Below are 19,906 nucleotides of genomic sequence, written 5' to 3'. Positions count from 1 at the left end.
ATTTTTTTCGGAGTTTTTCGGTATTTTTATTTGCATTTAGGAAAAATGCGCGTTTTTCAAAGTTGTAGTTTGGGCCCAGATAAATGTTCACTTTATCGGGCTTGATTTTAGGAACTCGGCAAAATTTATTTCGTGATTTTTGGAGTCCGTTTAGTATTTCTTTTTATTTTTCTTCCGAGCGGATTAAAAAAAACGCGTAACCGACTCCGGGCCGTACCCGGCCGGGAAACCTCCGCCCGGGGCGCCTTTAAATAGCGCCCGAGGCCTGGGCCGAGAGAGCCAGCCCACCCCGGCGCCGAAACCCTAGCCGCCGCCTCCAGCCGACGCCGACGCCTCCAGCCGCCGCCGGAGCGCGCGCCTTTCGAGGTTCGCCGCCGCCTCGTTTTCCGTGCAGTTTTTTTAAAAAAAAATTCTATTTGTCGTTTTTCTTTTTCGTCAGATTTTCCGCGGTTATTTTCTGATCGCGATTTCTGATCCGATTTTCGTTTTAGTATAACTTTTCGCTCGTTTATCGGAATCAGGCGATTCAAGCGCCTGGAGTTTCGTCTCGAAACCCTCTTTCCGAATAATCAACTTAAACATGTTTTTGCTACTGTAAAATTTGCCCTAGATCCAGATTACTAGAACGAAGTTGTTTTCTTTCGCCGTTTGATTTCTTTTGCTTCGTTCAATTTGGTTCTTTTTGCAAACCAGGGTTCTTAAGTTGAACTTTCTGGTTAGATCTTCTATTTGAGTTTTACCTGTGCATTAGATGAGTACTTATTGTATGCTTGTTGTTTGTCTGCGATAGAATACCCGGAGTGCGCCGCCTGTTACGTTGAATCTCTAGGTTACGCGGATCATCAGCAAGGCAAGTAACACTTTGATCATACCTTTTCTACCACCCAGTTTTATTGCATTAGATCAACCCTCACACATTGCATGATTAGGATCTAATTAAATTGTGGGATGGGAAGTAGATGAGGTAGTACCTATTACCTGTTTATTATCAAACCTTTGGGAGTTACTTCTACGTTTGCTTATTATGCCATGCTATGCTAGTAGAGTGGATTGGGTGAGTGATATCCATGACAGATGTGAGATTTTTATAATTAAAGGTTTATCTAAGGTGGCAACATAACACACATCTGGGTGGATTGAGGCACCTGGGGTATCCAGGACTTGCCTGTTTTTTTTTGGACCGCCACCCAGGCTCAAAGGGATCATGAGATTATTCATACTAGAAACTTCCGTGTGCAGCCACAAGCTATTATGGGCTCTAGCATAGTTGACTAAGTCGTGTCAACTCTTACAGTGGTAGACTAGCAGATGTAGGGGTTGTAGGTGGTACGGTCTACCCATCGTAAGGTGTAAACGCTTCTGAAAGACTATGTCTCGGTCATCCGTCTTCTCAAACACCCTGTAGTGCGAGAAACCAAACGGAGGCGATCGAGTCTTGTGGGGAAAAGTGCGCAAACCTCTGCAGAGTGTATAAACTAATCATGATTAGCCGTGTCCCCGGTTATGGACTTTTTGAGTATCTAGTACCTGGATTTTCATGTGAATCTCAACATGTTACTCTAAGTTAATTTTGATGGGTTTTAATGATGTTACTTAATTGTGATTGAGAATGCTGTCAACCATTCTCAATGTTCAACAACCACCATGATAGTAATTAAATTTATTCCTTTGCAGTAGGGAAAAATTGGCTTTTCGCAAAAACTGTAACCATAGAGCTTTCCACCAGCCAAATATGCATATAGTATAGCTGTTGCATTCCATTACTCTCTATGTGTTATCTTGCCAGCATATTCCATGTGCTGACCCGTTTTCGGGCTGCAACGTTAATGTTGCAGACTTTTCAGACGACGATTAAGGATTTTAGGTCGTGGTTCTATACTCAGTGATGCCGTTGGAGTTGATGGACTCACTTATCTTCCAAGCCTTCCACTGTTATCGTTATTAGATGGCCTTAAGCCATATTTATTATAATAAGTTCTCTTTTGAGACACTCGATGTAATAAGTGTGTGATTGCTACTCTGCTATAAATCCTCCGAGTACTGTGTGGTGTCAGCATTACTGATCCAGGGATGACACCGGAGCACAGAGATTAGACTGTTTGAGGTCTGGTCGCTACAGAGATGGTATCAGAGCACACGCTGACTGTAGGACACGACCACTAAGCTAAAGACCCAAGATCACTCTCTTCTCTTCTGACTTCTCATCTTTTCTACTCTTTAGGATGGCGGATGCAAGGAACAAGTTCACACAACCGGATGAAGACACATCCTTTGGACGCCACCTGAAGGAAGTCACTAGATACCTGAACATAGGAATACCAAGCTTCACGGGAACCTACAACGCCACTTCACCTAAAGAAGAGCGCTGGATGATACAAGTTCAAGTTCCCGGAAGGACATTCATGCCAGTCACTGAGCCCATAGAGTTTTCTTTTGATGCACCAACTTGGAGTCTAGGAAAGAGCATGGCAGCTCACATCGCCATGGGACGCATTGGAGAAGTCTACCGCAAGGATCTCAAGGATACTATCTACCAGATTTGTGGGCGCCGAGATGAACACTGGCAGATGATCAGCACCAGGAAAGATAGATCAATTGCAGCTTTTATTCAGGAGTTAAACCAGCACATTCGACGACAGGAGAATCAGATGTGCGCCGACATGATAGATCTGAAGAAGGCTAAGACTAGAATCAAGGAACTAGAGGAAGAACTCAAGGCTACACGCAAAGATTATGAAGAAGAAATTGAAGTATTGGTGGATAAGAATGCCGACCTAACAAAGAAGATTGGAATATTTATGGGAGGCCCGACACCCGTAGATGAAGACGAAGAACCCAAGGAGATTAGCCCGGAGGACTACATCATCATTGACGCCACCGACTCGGAACAAGATAGTAGCGATGATGACTATGTGGATGAAGCAGGAACGGTCATCATGGAGTCTACAACCGTAGAATATTTCTAGTAGACCACCTCATCAGTAGTAGTAGTCCACCATGTAAATATAGTAGTCCGAGCACTTTTGCGATAGCTAGATCGATTGTATGCTTTTGTTTGATTGATTGAAGTGAATTGTGTGCTTTTGCCTCATGTGCATATGGGTAGTGTTTTCCCTTTAGACCCCCTGTATTCTTATATCTCATCTCTTCTAAACCCTCAGATGCCTCCGAGACATGACCCCGGATTTGCTTTTCCGCCGGAGCTCACCCAGTTGATCCAGCAGCAGAACACCCTGATGCAGTTGCTAGTTCAGAATCAGAATCAGGGGAACAACAACAACAACCCACCACCACCACCACCTGTTGACCACTTAGCCCGTTTTCTTAGGCTGAATCCGCCGGTGTTTTCCAGTAGCACCGAGCTGATTGTAGCAGATGATTGGCTCCGCAAGATAGCTAGGGAGTTGACCACAGCAGGATGCGCAGATGTGGAGAAGGTGAAGTTTGCCGCACATCAGTTAGAAGGACCCGCAGCATCTTGGTGGGAGAATTTCACAGCCACCTTCCCAATCGACACTGTCACATGGGACCAGTTTCAGCAGGCTTTTCGCACCGCCCATGTTTCAGTAGGAGCAATGGCCATGAAGAAGCGTGAGTTTCGTAACTTGCGCCAAGGAGGACGGACAGTTGGCCAGTATGTGGAGGAGTTTAGTAAGCTAGCACGTTATGCCCCAGATGACGTTGCTACGGATGCAGCTAAGCAGGAGAAATTCCTGGAAGGACTGAATGATGAGCTGAGTATGCAGTTGATGGTAGCCACCTTCAACAACTACCAGGAGTTGGTAGATCGTGCTCTTATGATTGAAGGGAAGCAGCAGCAAATTGAGAACCGTAAGAGGAAGTATGGACAAGGAAAGTATAATTCAGGAGCTCAGCAGAAGCCTCGTTTTACCCCTAGACCAGGAGGACATTTTCAGCATACCCATGGAGTAGGTAGCTCGTACAATCACAATGGCACCAAGAATGGTAATGGGAATGGAGGAAGTAATGGACAGAACCGCGGCACCCCATCAACCCCAGCCAAGAAGGATTTGAGCCACGTCACTTGCTTTAAGTGTCAGAAGACCGGACACTTTGCAAATGAATGTCCTGAAGGCCAAAACGGCAATGGAAGTTCTGGGAAGAAGCCGAACCCTTTCAACAGGGGACAGGTGAACCACGTTAATGTGGAGGAGGTTGAAGCTCAGCCCGATGCAGTAACAAGTAAGTTTTTGGTTAAGTCATTTACTGCACTCGTTCTTTTTGATACTGGTGCATCGCATTCATACATCTCAAGGGGATTTGTGGATAAGTATAACCTACCAACCCAAGCCCTTAGGTCACCCATGTTAGTAACCTCGCCAGGAGCAGAGTATGTGGCAAGTTTATGGTGTGATCGGTTACCATTAAGGATTGGTAACTATGTTTTTCCCTCAGACCTAATAGTATTGGAATCTCAAGGATTGGATGTGATATTAGGCATGGATTGGTTATCAAAGTATGAAGGGAATATTGAGTGTGCTAGTAAGTCAATTTTGCTTACCACACCAGAAGGGAGAAGGATCAAGTATGTATCCCGGCATGCGCCAAACAGGACACAAGTAAATTCCTTATCGGGAGTTGTGTAGGAGGAAGTACCAGTGGTAAAGGATTTTTCTGATGTATTTCCCGAAGAGTTGCCAGGCATGCCACCGGATAGAAACATTGAGTTTTTGATTGAGCTATTGCCAAGCACTGGGCCAATATCAAAGAGACCATATAGGATGCCAGCAAAAGATTTGGTGGAAATTAAGAAACAGATTAAGGAGTTACTGGATAAGGGATATATTTGCCCAAGCTCTTCGCCTTGGGGATCGTCAGTACTTTTAGTGGAGAAGAAGGATGGATCGTTAAGGATGGTTGTTGATTATCGAGGATTAAACAAAGTAACGATCAAGAACAAGTACCCACTACCAATGATCAACGATCTGTTTGATCGATTGCAAGGAGCTAAAGTGTTTTCCAAGATCGATTTGCGATAAGGATACCACCAGTTGAAGATTCGAGAACAGGATATACCTAAGACAGCATTCACCACAAGATATGGACTATATGAGTATACCGTTATGTCATTTGGACTGACTAACGCGCCTGCCTATTTTATGAGCATGATGAACAAAGTGTTTATGGAGTTTTTGGATAAGTTCGTCGTAGTGTTCATTGATGATATCCTGGTTTATTCGAAGAATGAAGAGGAGCATAAGAAGCATTTGCGTTTGGTACTTGGAAAGCTCAGAGAACATCAATTATATGCCAAGTTCAGCAAATGTGAGTTTTGGTTGAAGGAAGTAGGATTCCTCGGACACGTTATATCCGGAGAAGGTATAGCAGTAGATCCCGCTAAAGTTGATACCGTGACCAAGTGGGAAGCACCAACAACAGTTGGAGAGATCCGGAGTTTTCTTGGACTCGCAGGATACTACCGGAGGTTTATTGAGAATTTCTCAAGGATTGCAAAGCCTATGACGGAGTTGCTGAAGAAGGATACTAAGTTTAAATGGACTGATGAGTGTGAGGATAGTTTCCAGGAGTTGAAGAAACGTTTGGTTACCTCACCAGTATTGATTTTGCCAGACCAAACCAAGGATTATGAGGTGTATTGCGACGCTTCACGTCGAGGACTTGGAGCAGTGCTTATGCAGGAAGGAAGAGTTGTTTCGTATGCTTCACGACAACTGAAGCCTCATGAATTGAATTACGCTACACATGATTTGGAGTTAGCAGCCGTAGTGCATGCATTGAAGACATGGAGACATTTCCTCATCGGAAATCATTGTGAGGTGTACACGGATCACAAGAGTTTGAAGTGCATTTTCACACAGAAGGAGTTGAATCTCAGACAAAGGAGATGGTTGGAGCTCATCAAGGATTATGATATGAGATTGCATTATCACCCCGGGAAGGCTAATGTAGTAGCTGATGCATTAAGCCGTAAGAGTCATGTCAATACACTAATGACGGGAGAAATACCCAAGGAGTTAGCAGGAAATCTTCGTGAACTATGTGTGGAAATAGTTCCGAGAGGCTATGTAGCAGCATTGGAGATTCAGTCAACATTGATGGACAGAATCAAAGAAGCTCAGAAAACTGACAAAGAGATTGCCGCTATAAAGGAGAAACTGAGCAAAGGAAAAGTTAAAGAATTTCGCGAGGATGAGCATGACACCCTATGGTTTGAAGACCGTGTTTACGTGCCCAACAACCCGGAGATCAGGAAGTTGATTTTTCAAGAGGCACATGATTCACCGTATTCGATTCACCCAGGAAGTACCAAGATGTATTTGGATTTGAAGGATATTTTCTGGTGGACCGGAATGAAGAAGGATATTGCGGAGTATGTAGCAGTTTGTGACGTATGTCAAAGAGTAAAGGCAGAGCATCAGAAGCCAGCAGGATTGTTGCAACCATTGCCGATACCCGAATGGAAGTGGGATAAGCTAGGCATGGATTTTATCACGGGATTACCAAGGACTCGTTCAGGCTATGACTCGATTTGGGTTGTAGTTGATCGATTGACGAAGGTAGCACATTTCATCCCAGTAAAGACCACTTATACAAGTGCTAAGTTGGCAACGATATACATGACCGGAATCGTATGTTTGCATGGAGTTCCGAGGAGCATCGTATCAGATAGAGGAACCCAGTTTACCTCAAAGTTCTGGAAGTAGTTGCATGAGACTTTGGGTACTAGGCTAGAATTTAGTACAGCTTTTCATCCGCAGACAGATGGACAGACCGAGAGAGTCAATCAGATTTTGGAAGATATGCTGAGAGCTTGTGCTCTAGATTATGGATCTAGTTGGGACGATAATTTGCCCTATGCAGAGTTTTCTTACAATAATAGCTATCAGACCAGTTTGAAGATGGCACCTTTCGAAGCTTTGTACGGAAGGAGGTGCAGGACACCGTTGTCATGTGACGAAGTTGGAGACCGCCAGTTGTTTGGACCAGATCTGATTAAAGAGTCTGAACAGAAGGTGAAGTTGATTCGCGATAGGCTCAAGGTAGCCCAGTCTAGACAGAAGAGCTACGCAGATTCTAAACGCAAGGAGACAGTTTACGAAGTCGGAGATAGAGCTTATCTTCGAGTATCCCCACTTCGAGGGATTAAGCGCTTTGGAGTTAAGAGGAAGTTAGCACCACGATTTGTAGGGCCATATCGAGTTTTGGAGCGTATGGGAGAAGTGGCCTACAAGTTGGAATTGCCAGAAGGATTGGCCGGAGTGCATGATGTGTTTCACGTTTCTCAGTTGAAGAAGTGTCACACGGAGATGGCTGACATACCTTTGAGAGACACAGTACCATTAGAAGCAATTCAGTTGGATAACAATTTGACCTATGAGGAGAAACCAGTCAAGATCCTCGAGTTTGCCAGCCGAGTTACTCGCAGCAAGGTTATCAAGTTTTGCAAAGTTCAGTGGAGCCACCACACGGAGGATGAAGCCACCTGGGAGCGAGAGGAAGATTTGCTCAAAGACCACCCTCACCTATTTTCTAGCCAACCCGAATCTCGAGGGCGAGATTCATCTTAAGGGGGGTAGGTTTGTAACATCCCAAATTTTCAATTTGGAATGTTATACATTAGGTCATCATGCATATCATATTTTGTTTTGCTTTTGGTTTTGATCCTAGAAAATCCTAAGCAACTCAAGGACCCACGGAGAGAGTTGGGGATTTCGTTATTTACATATTTGAGTTTTCTCAAATTATGTAAACAGGATCATTTGATTTTATTTATTTTATCATCAATTATTTCTATTACAAAAATATGAGAGAGGGAATAAAATGACTTTCCAAAATATAGAAATATTGAGGATTTAATAAAAAAATCAAATAAGATTTTATTTCGGAGTTTTTCGGTATTTTTATTTGAATTTAGGAAAAATGCGCGTTTTTCAAAGTTGTAGTTTGGGCCCAGATAAATGTTCACTTTATCGGGCTTGATTTTAGGACCGGCAAAATTTATTTCGTGATTTTTGGAGTCCGTTTAGTATTTCTTTTTATTTTTCTTCCGAGCGGATTAAAAAAAACGCGTAACCGACTCCGGGCCGTACCCGGCCGGGAAACCTCCGCCCGGGGCGCCTTTAAATAGCGCCCGAGGCCGGGCCGAGAGAGCCAGCCCACCCCGGCGCCGAAACCCTAGCCGCCGCCTCCAGCCGACGCCGCCCCAGCCGCCGCCGCCGCACGCCGGAGCGCGCGCCTTTCGAGGTTCGCCGCTGCCTCGTTTTCCGTGCAGTTTTTTTTAAAAAAAAATTCTGTTCGTCGTTTTTCTTTTTCGTCGGATTTTCCGCGGTTATTTTCTGATCGCGATTTCTGATCCGATTTTCGTTTTAGTATAACTTTTCGCTCGTTTATCGGAATCAGGCGATTCAAGCGCCTGGAGTTTCGTCTCGAAACCCTCTTTCCGAATAATCAACTTAAACATTTTTGCTACTGTAAAATTTGCCCTAGATCCAGATTACTAGAACGAAGTTGTTTTCTTTCGCCGTTTGATTTCTTTTGCTTCGTTCGATTTGATTCTTTTTGCAACCAGGGTTCTTAAGTTGAACTTTCTGGTTAGATCTTCTATTTGAGTTTTACCTGTGCATTGATGAGTACTTATTGTATGCTTGTTTTTGTCTGCGATAGAATACCCGGAGTGCGCCGCCTGTTACTTCGAATCTTAGGTTTCGCGGATCATCAGCAAGGCAAGTAACACTTTGATCATACCTTTTCTAACCCAGTTTTTATTGCATTAGATCAATCCTCACACATTGCATGATTAGGATCTAATTAAATTGTGGGATGGGAAGTAGATGAGGTAGTACCTATTACCTGTTTATTATCAAACCTTTGGGAGTTACTTCTACGTTTGCTTATTATGCCATGCTATGCTCGTAGACGTGGATTGGGTGAGTGATATCCATGACAGATGTGAGATTGTTAATTAATGGTTTATCTAAGGTGGCAACCTAACACACATCTGGGTGGATTGAGGCACCTGGGGTTACCAGGACTTGCCTGTTTTTCTTTGGACCGCCACCCAGGCCCAAAGGGATCATGAGATTTTTCATACTAGAAACTTCCGTGTGCAGCCACAAGCCATTATGGGCTCTGGCATAGTTGACTAAGTTGTGCGAACTCTTACAGTGGTAGACTAGCAGATGTAGGGGAAAGTAGGTGTACCGGTCTATCCGTCGTAAGGTGCTAGCGCTTCTGAAAGACTGTGTCTCGGTCATCCGTTTCTCAAACACCTTGTAGTGCGAGAAACCAAACGGAGGCGATCGAGTCTTGTGGGGAAAAGTGCGCAAACCTCTGCAGAGTGTAATAAACTAATCATGATTAGTCGTGTCCCCGGTTATGGACATCTTGAGTATCTAGTACTTGGATTTTCATGTGAATCTCAACATGTTACTCTAAATTAATTTTGATGGGTTTTAATGATGTTACTTAATTGGGATTGAGAATGCTGTCAACCATTCTCAATGTTTCAACAACCACCATGATAGTAATTAAATTTATTCCTTTGCAGTAGGGAAAAATTGGCTTTTCGCAAAAACTGTAACCATAGAGCTTTCCACCAGCCAAATATGCATATAGTATAGCTGTTGCATTCCATTACTCTCTATGTGTTATCTTGCCAGCATATTCCATGTGCTGACCCGTTTTCGGGCTGCAACGTTAATGTTGCAGACTTTTCAGACGACGATTAAGGAGTTTAGGTCGTGGTTCTATACTCAGTGATGCCGTTGGAGTTGATGGACTCACTTATCTTCCAAGCCTTCCGCTGTTATCGTTATTAGATGGCCTTAAGCCATATTTATTATAATAAGTTCTCTTTTGAGACACTCGATGTAATAAGTGTGTGATTGCTACTCTGCTATAAATCCTCCGAGTACTGTGTGGTGTCAGCATTACTGATCCAGGGATGACACCGGAGCACAGAGATCAGACTGTTTGAGGTCTGGTCGCTACATGGTATATATGGCTAATTGGATGTGAGTTTTCATGAACTATTATTGTTGACATTACCCTTAAGGTAAAACGTTGGGAGGCAAAACTATAAGCCCCTATCTTTCTCTGTGTCCGATTAAAACTCCATATCCATAAGTATTGCGTGAGTGTCAGCAATTGTGAAAGACTATATGATAGTTGAGTATGTGGACTTGCTGAAAAGCTCTTATATATTGGCTCTTTCCTATGTTATGATAAATTGCAATTGCTCCAATGATTGAGATTATAGTTTGTTAGTTTTCAATGAAGTTTACGATTCATACTTGAAATTGTGATTGAATTATTACTCTAGCATAAGAAATCATATGACAAGAATTATGTAAGTTGCTATTCTAAGAATGATCATGATGCCCTCATGTCCGTATTTTACTTTTATCGACACCTTTGTCTCTAAACATGTGGACATACTTTTTGATTTCGGCTTTCGCTTGAGGACAAGCGAGGTCTAAGCTTGGGGGAGTTGATACGTCCATTTTGCATCATGCTTTTATATCGATATTTATTGCATTATGGGCTGTTATTACACATTATGTCACAATACTTATGCCTATTCTCTCTTATTTTACAAGGTTTACATAAAGAGGGAGAATGCCGGCAGCTGGGATTCTGGGCTGGAAAAGGAGCAAATATTAGAGACCTATTCTGCACAGCTCCAAAAGTCCTGAAACTTCACGGAAGACGTTTTCAGAATATAAAAAAAATATTAAGCGCAAGAAGTTCACCAGGGGGGCCACACCCCGCCCACGAGGGTGGGGGGCGCGCCCTACCCCCCTGGGCGCGCCCCCTACCTCGTGGGCCCCCTGGTGGCCCTCCGATGGCCATCTTCTGCTATATGGAGTCTTTCGATGAGGAAAAAATCATAAGCCATCTCCTCGAATGAAACTCCGCCGCCACGAGGCGGAACCTTGGCGGATCCAATCTAGGGCTCCGGTAGAGCTGTTCTGTCGGGGAAACTTCCCTCCGGGAGGGGGAAATCATCGCCATCGTCATCACCAACGCTCCTCCCATCGGGAGAGGGCAATCTCCATCAACATCTTCACCAGCACCATCTCCTCTCAAAACCCTAGTTCATCTCTTATATCCAATTCTTGTCTCCAAGTCCGGAATTGGTACTAGTAGGTTGCTAGTAGTGTTAATTACTCCTTGTAGTTGATGCTAGTTGGTTTATTTGGTGGAAGATCATATTTTCAGATCATATATACATATTAATACCCCTCTGATTATGAACATGAATATGCTTTGTGAGTAGTTACGTTTGTTCCTGAGGACATGGGAGAAGTCTTGCTATTAGTAGTCATGTGAATTTGGTATTCGTTCGATATTTTGATGAGATGTATGTTGTCTCTCCTCTAGTGGTGTTATGTGAACGTCAACTACATGACACTTCACCATTATTTGGGCCTAGAGGAAGGCATTGGGGAGTAATAAGTAGATGATGGGTTGCTAGAGTGACAGAAGGTTAAACCCTAGTTTATGCGTTGCTTCGTAAGGGGTTGATTTGGATCCATATGTTTCAATACTATGGTTATGTTTACCTTAATACTTTTGTTGTAGTTGCGGATGCTTGCAATAGAGGTTAATTATAAGTGGGATGCTTGTCCAATTAAGGACAATACCCAAGCACCGGTCCATCTACATACCAAATTATCAAAGTACCGAAGGCGAATCATATGAACGTGATGAAAACTAGCTTGACGATATCTCCATGTGTCCTCGGGAGCGCTTTTCTTTATATAAGAGTTTGTCCAGGCTTGTCCTTTGCTACAAAAAGGATTGGACCACCTTGCTGCACTTTATTTACTTTTGTTACTTGTTGCTCGTTACAAATTATCCTATCACAAAACTATCTGTTACCACTTATTTCAGTATTTGCAGAGAATACCTTGCTAGAAACCGCTTATCATTTCCTTTTGCTCCTGTTGGGTTCGACACTCTTACTTATCGAAAGGACTATGATAGATCCCCTATACTTGTGGGTCATCAGGCTCGCCGCCGTGAAGTGGGCGCGGGAGGACTGGGCATAGCTGGCGTTGGAGCGCCATCGTCGCGCCCTAGAGGAGATTGCCGCTTGGCGTCATGGCCCCGATGAGGGAGGCGTCGTCGTACTCGACGACAGCGACGACGACGCGCCGCCACCGCCACCGTCCGCCAGGGCGACTCCGAGCATGGGTCCAGCAGGGGCGGCCGCGTGAAGGAGGAGAAGGACAACAACAACATCGCCGCGTTCAACGAGTTCTTCGGCCTGTAGTCGCGGCCTTTGTTTTTTAGTAAATTTTAAGGTTGCTATGTAAAAACTGTTTAAGTCGTCGAAATTATGTCCTGCTTGGCCGAATCTTTGTCCCGTTTGCCGATTTTTAGCCTAATTTCTTTTCGAAAAAAAATTAAAATAGGTGTCAGGGGGCGACCCTGGGGCGGCGGCTAGGTACCCGATCGGCCCGATTTTAGCGTCGGTTCACCCCCAAACGGCGTTTTTTCGAGCTTCTGGGGGGCCAACGGCTGGAGATGCTCTAACAAGAAAAGATAGCATGTCAGTTGTTGGTTACGTGTTGAGAGGAGCGTGACTAAACTACAGAGTGAGAGCCAACGGTTCACAAGATCCCCCAAACACATGGGTGTGCAAAACATAGGGAGGATTGGATACTGTGATACGTGTTGCTATATTCATGAACAGGATGTTTTTTTTGTGGGGTCACGAACAGGATGTTGAACTACCAGTAAGACCAGCGTCATAATTCACTGAAAAAAACTTATATCTGGTTGAACTCAATGAAAAATATCATTTGAAAATGCATGTAAAATACTTCCTCCGCCTAAAAATAAGTATCTCATCTTTGTACTAATTTTAGTTGAGACACTTATTTTGGAACGGAGGGGGTAGATCGTAAGGGAAACTCAGCGCCACTTTTAGCCCACGTGAATATAAATGCATATCAGGAGTTTTAAATAGCGCGCTAAGCCTTTTAGCGGCGGACCTCTTCTAAATGCTATAGCGATGCTACAACGAGCTATTTAAAATGTTTGCTCATGTGTTTGGACAAAAGACCCTTAGCGCAGGACCTTTTCTAAATGCTAAAGCGTGCTATAGCGGGCTATTTAAAACTATCAACAAAAGACATAAGATATGATTGAAAAAATGCATGCACAAAATAGATGAATTAAAAAGACACATGAATTTTGTAAACTTAGGTGCTTGATTGATAGCAATTCAAAATCACATAAATTCTAATAAACACAATCAAATTGAACTTAACCGCCTCCAAAGGCATACTCCCTTACTTACAGTTTAGAAGGCTCACATATATTTCTCGACCATCAACTTGACCAACAATACAAGTTATATGTCATAAAAAATATTCCAAGAGAAACTTTGTTTGAATAAGAATTCAATGATATACGTTCTTTGTCTGGCATATAATTTGTTTTGGTTGGTTAAAATGATGATCTAAAAATACACCCAAGCCTTATAAAACGAAAAAATGAAGTAATCAAGATGTTATTATGTCGCTAAAAACATTTGTCTGATTCACCGCATGTACAATTTTTAAAAAGTTGCTCAATTGGATTGCACATTTTTGGTTACCTTTGCCTGAACGAAGGAAAAGTTGATCAATTTTTGAATAATGACACTAAATATATTTTTTCTACTCCTATGCCACCTCGCCCCTGCCCCCTCCACACGCACACACAACTCCTTAGAAGAAAGTGCAAAACAATAGAGTACTTCAAAATTCTCATAAAAATCATCTGAACTAAATAGGCTCTAAGCTGATGAAAAGAACTAGCAAGACTTTGAGCTTTTAGATGGAAGTTTATTCAGGGTCTAGGCTTGAGAAGCCGATTATTAGTCCTAACACATGCTTGGTGTGTAGTGAAAATTAGTAGTATGAATTTGAGAGAAAGTTTTCTCAAACTTTCATTTCATACCACTGATTCCCACCTAACCAAACATGTGTAGCAGAAATTAGTAGTATGAAAAGAGAAAGATGGAAGAAGGCAAACAATCAAGCCATAAGAAATCGAGGTAAAAAAATCAAGCCACAGAAACCAGAAAAATGTTTTATCTTATGGGAATGTTGAAAATCTGATGTCGAAATCAAATTTGACATTCAGGATGGTGAGTTATGTTGCATGAGCATGCCAGTTTTCTTCAGCAAGCATGATTATTTCAGGGTTAGGCCTGCCATTTTTAAAAATCCGACGTCAGATTTATAGCGAATTATTTTATCGACCAGATGCAAAATATATAAAAGCAAAAAAATATGTCTATTTTTTTAACATCAATACATACGCAAGCATCAGAACTTAAACCCTAATGGGCTAGGAACATAACTATATCTAACCACGGGTTGGTTCGCAAAATATGTTTATTCTGAACTTATGGAACCAGAAGAGGAGAAGTTGCTTCCCCACGTCTAGTGAAAAGTCTCAGGCCAGAACTCCAAGCAGCGAAAGGAAGGAGGCATATCCCCATCTCCCACCGACCATTGACATTCGCGCTCGGCCGCCGTCGGATCAACCCCCCCCCCCCCCCCCCCCACCCCCCCCCCCCCCCCCCCCCCTTCCTCCCGCGGGATCCTGCCGGCGATGGGCTTCTTCCGCCGGATCGCCGGTATGTTCGGCGGCTCCAGGGACGACGCCGACCACCACCACGACGCCGGCGGCGGCGGCGGGGACGTCCCGCACGAGAAGGTGGCCGCTGCCGCCGCGGCGGCGGCCGCCTCCGGGCACGCTACTAGGCGCGGATTCAGCGTCCAGGTGCCCGTGCCGGTCGACCGGCCGGCGGCCGGGCCCGTGCTGGCCCCCTGCCCCGCTGGAGACGGCGGCGTCCAGGTATGTCGGATTGCAACCCCCTGTACTACGCGGTGACGTGTGTGCTGCCAGTAGTTCCGCTGCTCCTCGTAGGTCTTGTATTCAATGAGATCTCGGTAGAACTCTTACCTTTTAAAAAAAAATCTTTCTACTGTACTGCTACTCTACTTGAAATGTATGATTGCTCGCTGAATTGCTGTGTTGATGAGTTCGAGCAGTAGCTCAGATGGTGGGAATCTCGGGCTCTGAGGATCTTGTCCGTCACAGCATCGCATATACTGCGATTAGATGGCGGCGCCTTGGACGAATCCAATCTTGGCTGACGGCTGTGCCAGTTTTGTACTGCTTTTTAGCTTCTTGACGTGGGTTTGCTTTGTGTGCTTATGCAAACTTTAGGTTTTAGGGCGTCTGTTCTCCTTTTCTCCTGTTCTGACAATTGCAGTGCGCTGTACGTTTTTAGAATTTGGTATTGGCAGGCGACTATGGATACTAGCTCCTGGTCCTGGTGCTGCAGTTTTTCCCCCATCAGTTTCAGGTTGTGTGGGTGTATGTTCCTTATGCAACTTCGTGAAGATCATATTTAGTCCACCGCCAAAAGATGTTTCCTTCTTGGTCATGATTTGGGCAACGTAGCTAGTCGGTTTAGCACAGTGATGCCTTTTTCAACTGCAATAGAGGGAAGCCGCAATGGTTAAGAAATAACGCTAACATATTTTGCTAGTCACTCAGAAGAGGGGAGCTTTACCATGTGATGGTGTACTTTGTACCTGACTGTTGCGGAGGGTTTGGAAAGGAGCTCACCCAAAAAATAAGCAATGTGGATAATTCGTGTTAAAACTTATGTTGTTCATTTAGGGCCATACAATGTGTCTGATAGATTATGCTTTGCATGGGGTGTACAGTGAGATATTTTCCATTAGAAGGTAGGATATCGTGCCATCGGTCGGATGCATGAGGAAGTATAAGACTTCATCACTTCAAAACTTAGTTTGAGATACCAATTGTTTAGAACATTATAAGGCAGGTGTATATCTTTAGAGTACAAATTCATTTGGTTATTGATCAATTATGTAGCCACTCTTCTAATTCTCATGTTTATTAACCAATTATGTAGCCACTCTTCTAATTCTCATGTTTATTAATCAATTATGTAGCCACTCTTCTACAAGCTTAACTTGTTTCATCTGATTGCCTGTTTCTTTTTCTAGTTTAATACTTATTTTAATCTGGTAGGCATACTTTATCATGTTTTAGAGATACCAGCAGGACCTCTGTCCATTCATTAAGTAAAGATTAAATTTTGTTACAAACACATCCACTTACATGGCTTGCAGACTACTAATCAAAAGAGAAACAATGGGCGCCGGCCGCACCTACTTGGTCACATTCCGAGCGTAGCACCATTGACCATTGTATAGGTGCACCTTGTCCCCCACCCCACCATACATGCAGGCCCACGAAACATGGCTACTAGCATCATCTAACTGCCCACAATGACTAAATGAAATCCCGAGAAACCAACCCATTGACGAGGACTACCACTACAAATTCTATGCTAATGACACAAAGCACTGAGTGGCATCTATTAGGTAGTTGTGGTTGCCTTCCCCTTGGCGGTAACCTTCTTATTTTTATTCTTGTTCACGTTCTCCGCATTCTTCATACGGCGTTCTAGCACCGTGATGGACCAAGTTGGCAATGGACTCTTGAAATTGAAGTCCACATTTTCTATGAGGCCTGCACAACTCTTTTTTTCCCAAGCTTTGGCTTCACGTCCTAAAGAACACATGTGCACGCAAGTAACTCCTGCTCCTCAGACTTGCTCTTGTTTCTAAACCCTTACTTCTGCTTCTGCTTGATGTGACTGCTTCAGTGGGGTGTGTTGATGCCATGCCCATGCTGGCCTCCATAGGCACCTGCTTAGAAACAGGACCACATCTTGGTTTAGCAAGAATTGGCACCAGCACTGGCCTAAGATCATGGCCAAGAAGTCACTGAGCTTGCCACGGAAGCTTGTACTGCATAAGTAACAACACATCTGCAGGGCATCTTTGTCCATAGGCTGCTCGATGAGCGGCCTGGATGTCAGCTTAGCTAAGCATTTTTTGGAATTCGAGTCCTTTTGCTTTTGGTACTTATCCAAGTTCAGTAGTGATTCAAAATTACCAGCTCTAGGTCCTAGCTAATGGAATTGCTCATCTGGTGGTCGCTGTTGACTTGTTGGTTTAGGTGTTTTTCTAGTGCCTGTAAGAATTGTGAAATTGATACTCCACCAATACTTTTTTGATAATGGCAAGGGCCAAAAGGGATAATTAACTCAGGATGAGTTTACCCGTTTTTGTTTTTTGGTATTCAATGTTAGTTTAAAAAAAATGCTGAGCGTTGATAGTTTTTATGCAATTATGGTCTATTTAACTCAAAAGCACAATTTACTATTCAGTATGTTGTTGTCCTTCAGTACGTTGTCGTCCTATTTCTCTTTTAAGAGTCACTTCGGGACGTGAATCCTGTTAGTCTGATTAGATCTGGTATGACCATTTAGCCTACTCTATCATCGGATTTGACTCTGGGATTATGTGATGTGTAATGTGTTATGCGGAATTAGACCTTTTGGTTCTGATTTTGGTAGTGTTTAGTCTGGGAGCGCCCCTTGTTTGATCCTTGAGCAGTTACTGGTGATGTGCTACAGCAATCCCAGGATAGAGATGCACCTTACAGTGCCTAGTGCAAATAGAGCTGTTCCCCTGTTCTTTGTTAAAAATGTTTTTTTGCTGTGAATACGATATTACCGTTTTGTTATGCATAATTTATGTGATCGTCTATGGTATTGGATAGCGGATATGAGTTAGCCTGGAGAGTGCACTCTTCTTGCACCAGAGTGTACACAAATGCATAATGTACAGAATTTCCCAAATCCATCACTGAGTGGTGCCTAGACACTTCTTCAAAGTTTGATGTGGACTTGGAAATCTGGCTGGTGCCTAGACACTTCTTCAAAGTTTGATGTGGACTTGGAAATCTGGCTGCTGCTACGATTACTGATGGTTGATATAACTACTACAATATGAGTTTGGATATGCATCATATGTCATTCAAGTGATCATGTCCATTTTAAGCATAAAGGCCACACATGTGGTTTAATAATTTGTTATCTGCCAAGGTCTGACATTGGATCAAGGGCCACAGTTATTCTAATATACCTTATTCTGCAAGTTACATAAAATATTTGTGGTATTGAACGCCAGGAATTTGAAGATAGCATTCAGGGATTACTGATCACCAAATCTGTTGTAGGACACTAGACTAGCTTTATGTGCGTGCATGTGTGAGTGCTTGCTCTGTGGGTTGGTTCATGGGTGGGTCGGAAGATCTTAAAAAGAGTGTATGTGGAGTATTCTGTATGTTGTACAAGCCCATGGTTTTTCTGTACACTGTAGCTACCAAATTTGGTGTTATTTGCCTACTCTTGACGAACAAATGACAAAACACATCACTGTTTCCTCTAGTGATGCAATACAGGATGTCAGTTGTTACCCATCAATTGTTCTTTTTTTTTGGATGATTGTGCTATCAACACATTAAAATGTTTCTTTTGTATCATGGCTAAAATGTGAAATTCCTGTGATTGTTGTAAACTGCCTGAGATTTTGAGATTTTGCTGTTTCCATTGTGTTGTTTGAATACAAATTTATTCATGCCATATCTTCATCCAACCAGGGCTTCCGGTGGTATACAAGGAGGTTAAGGATTGACGAAGATGGCGACGTCGCCGACGAGTTCTTGGACGAGGTCCTCCCCGAAAGCTCGAACAACAACGACGCGAGCCCAGCTGGAAGGTTCCAGGTGAAATACAACACGAGACCAACCGCTCTAGCGATGAGGAAGCAAACGATCGCCGTCGACGGCGACATCCGCCATTGCGTGGAGCACCAAGGGCAGCTCCAGTGGGTGTGAAGGTGTAAACGCAAGCCTGGGTTGTAGTGTGCCTTCGGCTGCCGCCTCGAGAACTGTCATCCACTCCCCCTCCGGCCCAAGGAGCAAAGGAGCTTTACCTTGTGCCCCTCACCGTCTGGAGCCTCCGAGGAGTGGATCTGGTTTGCACCATTCTCAGTTGAGTGTGTTGGGATCAGGCCTGGTTTCATGGCTGATCAGATCCCTTGTACCACTATTAGTAGCTGTACATTGTTGAGCAGTGAGAGGAAAGCAGACAAAGCTGAATTATTAAAGGGGGGGACGTGTACTTTCAAAATAGAGCAACCAACTAAACCCTTGAACTGAAGGGCTGATGACTTTGTGCGAGATCCCTTTTCTTGCCTGCTGTTCTCGGTCTATTTATTTTTTTGCCATCTAGGATCCGTAATGGTGGATTATGAATTTATGATGATTTTGTTTACGTGATCAACTTTGTGTGATAATCGTATTTGCAACATAGACTGCCACTACCTACGACCACAAAGCTTTCTTTTGTCGCACTGTTATTTGATTTCACTGATGGGACTGTAATGTGATGTTGATTTGAATTTTATACATCCCTGAGCTTGAAGCATTGTTTGTTTTGATTGTACAGTAGAAACAGCAAAAGAAGGGTCTTTCCAATGAGTTTTAGTCAACAAAAAAAAATCCTATCAAATATAATCCTAGACCTTAAACCCTGATTCATCGAGACCCCTGCATTGCTTTCATGCATTCGTCGTCGCCAGTGCGATGATCCTCAAGAATAAAGGGGTGTGATGAATGCGACCTTAAGCAGCAATGATTTTGTGAATTCCTCTATTTAAGGTCCAACAAACCATGACACCGCAATCATACATCCTTTTTTCTTTGCTTTATTCCACACTCTTAGGACCCTCACTCATTCAACAAGTTGCTCTTATAAAAATCTAAATTTATCTCCATCCCTTCACAGTGGAAAAACTCATGTGAAATATAATCCTCCTAAACCTTAGACCCTGATTTCTTGACAACCCGACCAGGACATAACTTTCATATATCCACTGCCGTCTGCCGCCGGGGCGATAATTTCGCAAAATCCCACGTGCTTTGATTATAAGATTCGACAATCCATGACACCGCAGTCATACTTCCT

General features: G+C 43.4%; 1 protein-coding gene across 1 annotated transcript; it reads left to right on the top strand.

The window, feature by feature from the left end:
- The first annotated feature begins 14,458 nt into the window (after nucleotides 1-14,458).
- Nucleotides 14,459-19,135, top strand: LOC125514450. Its single transcript, XM_048679788.1, has 2 exons — nucleotides 14,459-14,841; nucleotides 18,538-19,135. The coding sequence occupies exons 1-2, from the start codon at nucleotides 14,596-14,598 to the stop codon at nucleotides 18,772-18,774; spliced, it is 483 nt and encodes a 160-aa protein (XP_048535745.1). The 5' UTR covers nucleotides 14,459-14,595; the 3' UTR covers nucleotides 18,775-19,135.
- Nucleotides 19,136-19,906: the final 771 nt, after the last annotated feature.

Source organism: Triticum urartu, chromosome 6, assembly GCF_003073215.2.
Source record: "Triticum urartu cultivar G1812 chromosome 6, Tu2.1, whole genome shotgun sequence".
NCBI lineage: Eukaryota > Viridiplantae > Streptophyta > Magnoliopsida > Poales > Poaceae > Triticum > Triticum urartu.
The sequence above is the reverse complement of the archived record's forward strand: the minus strand, read 5'-3'. Positions and strand labels throughout refer to the sequence as shown.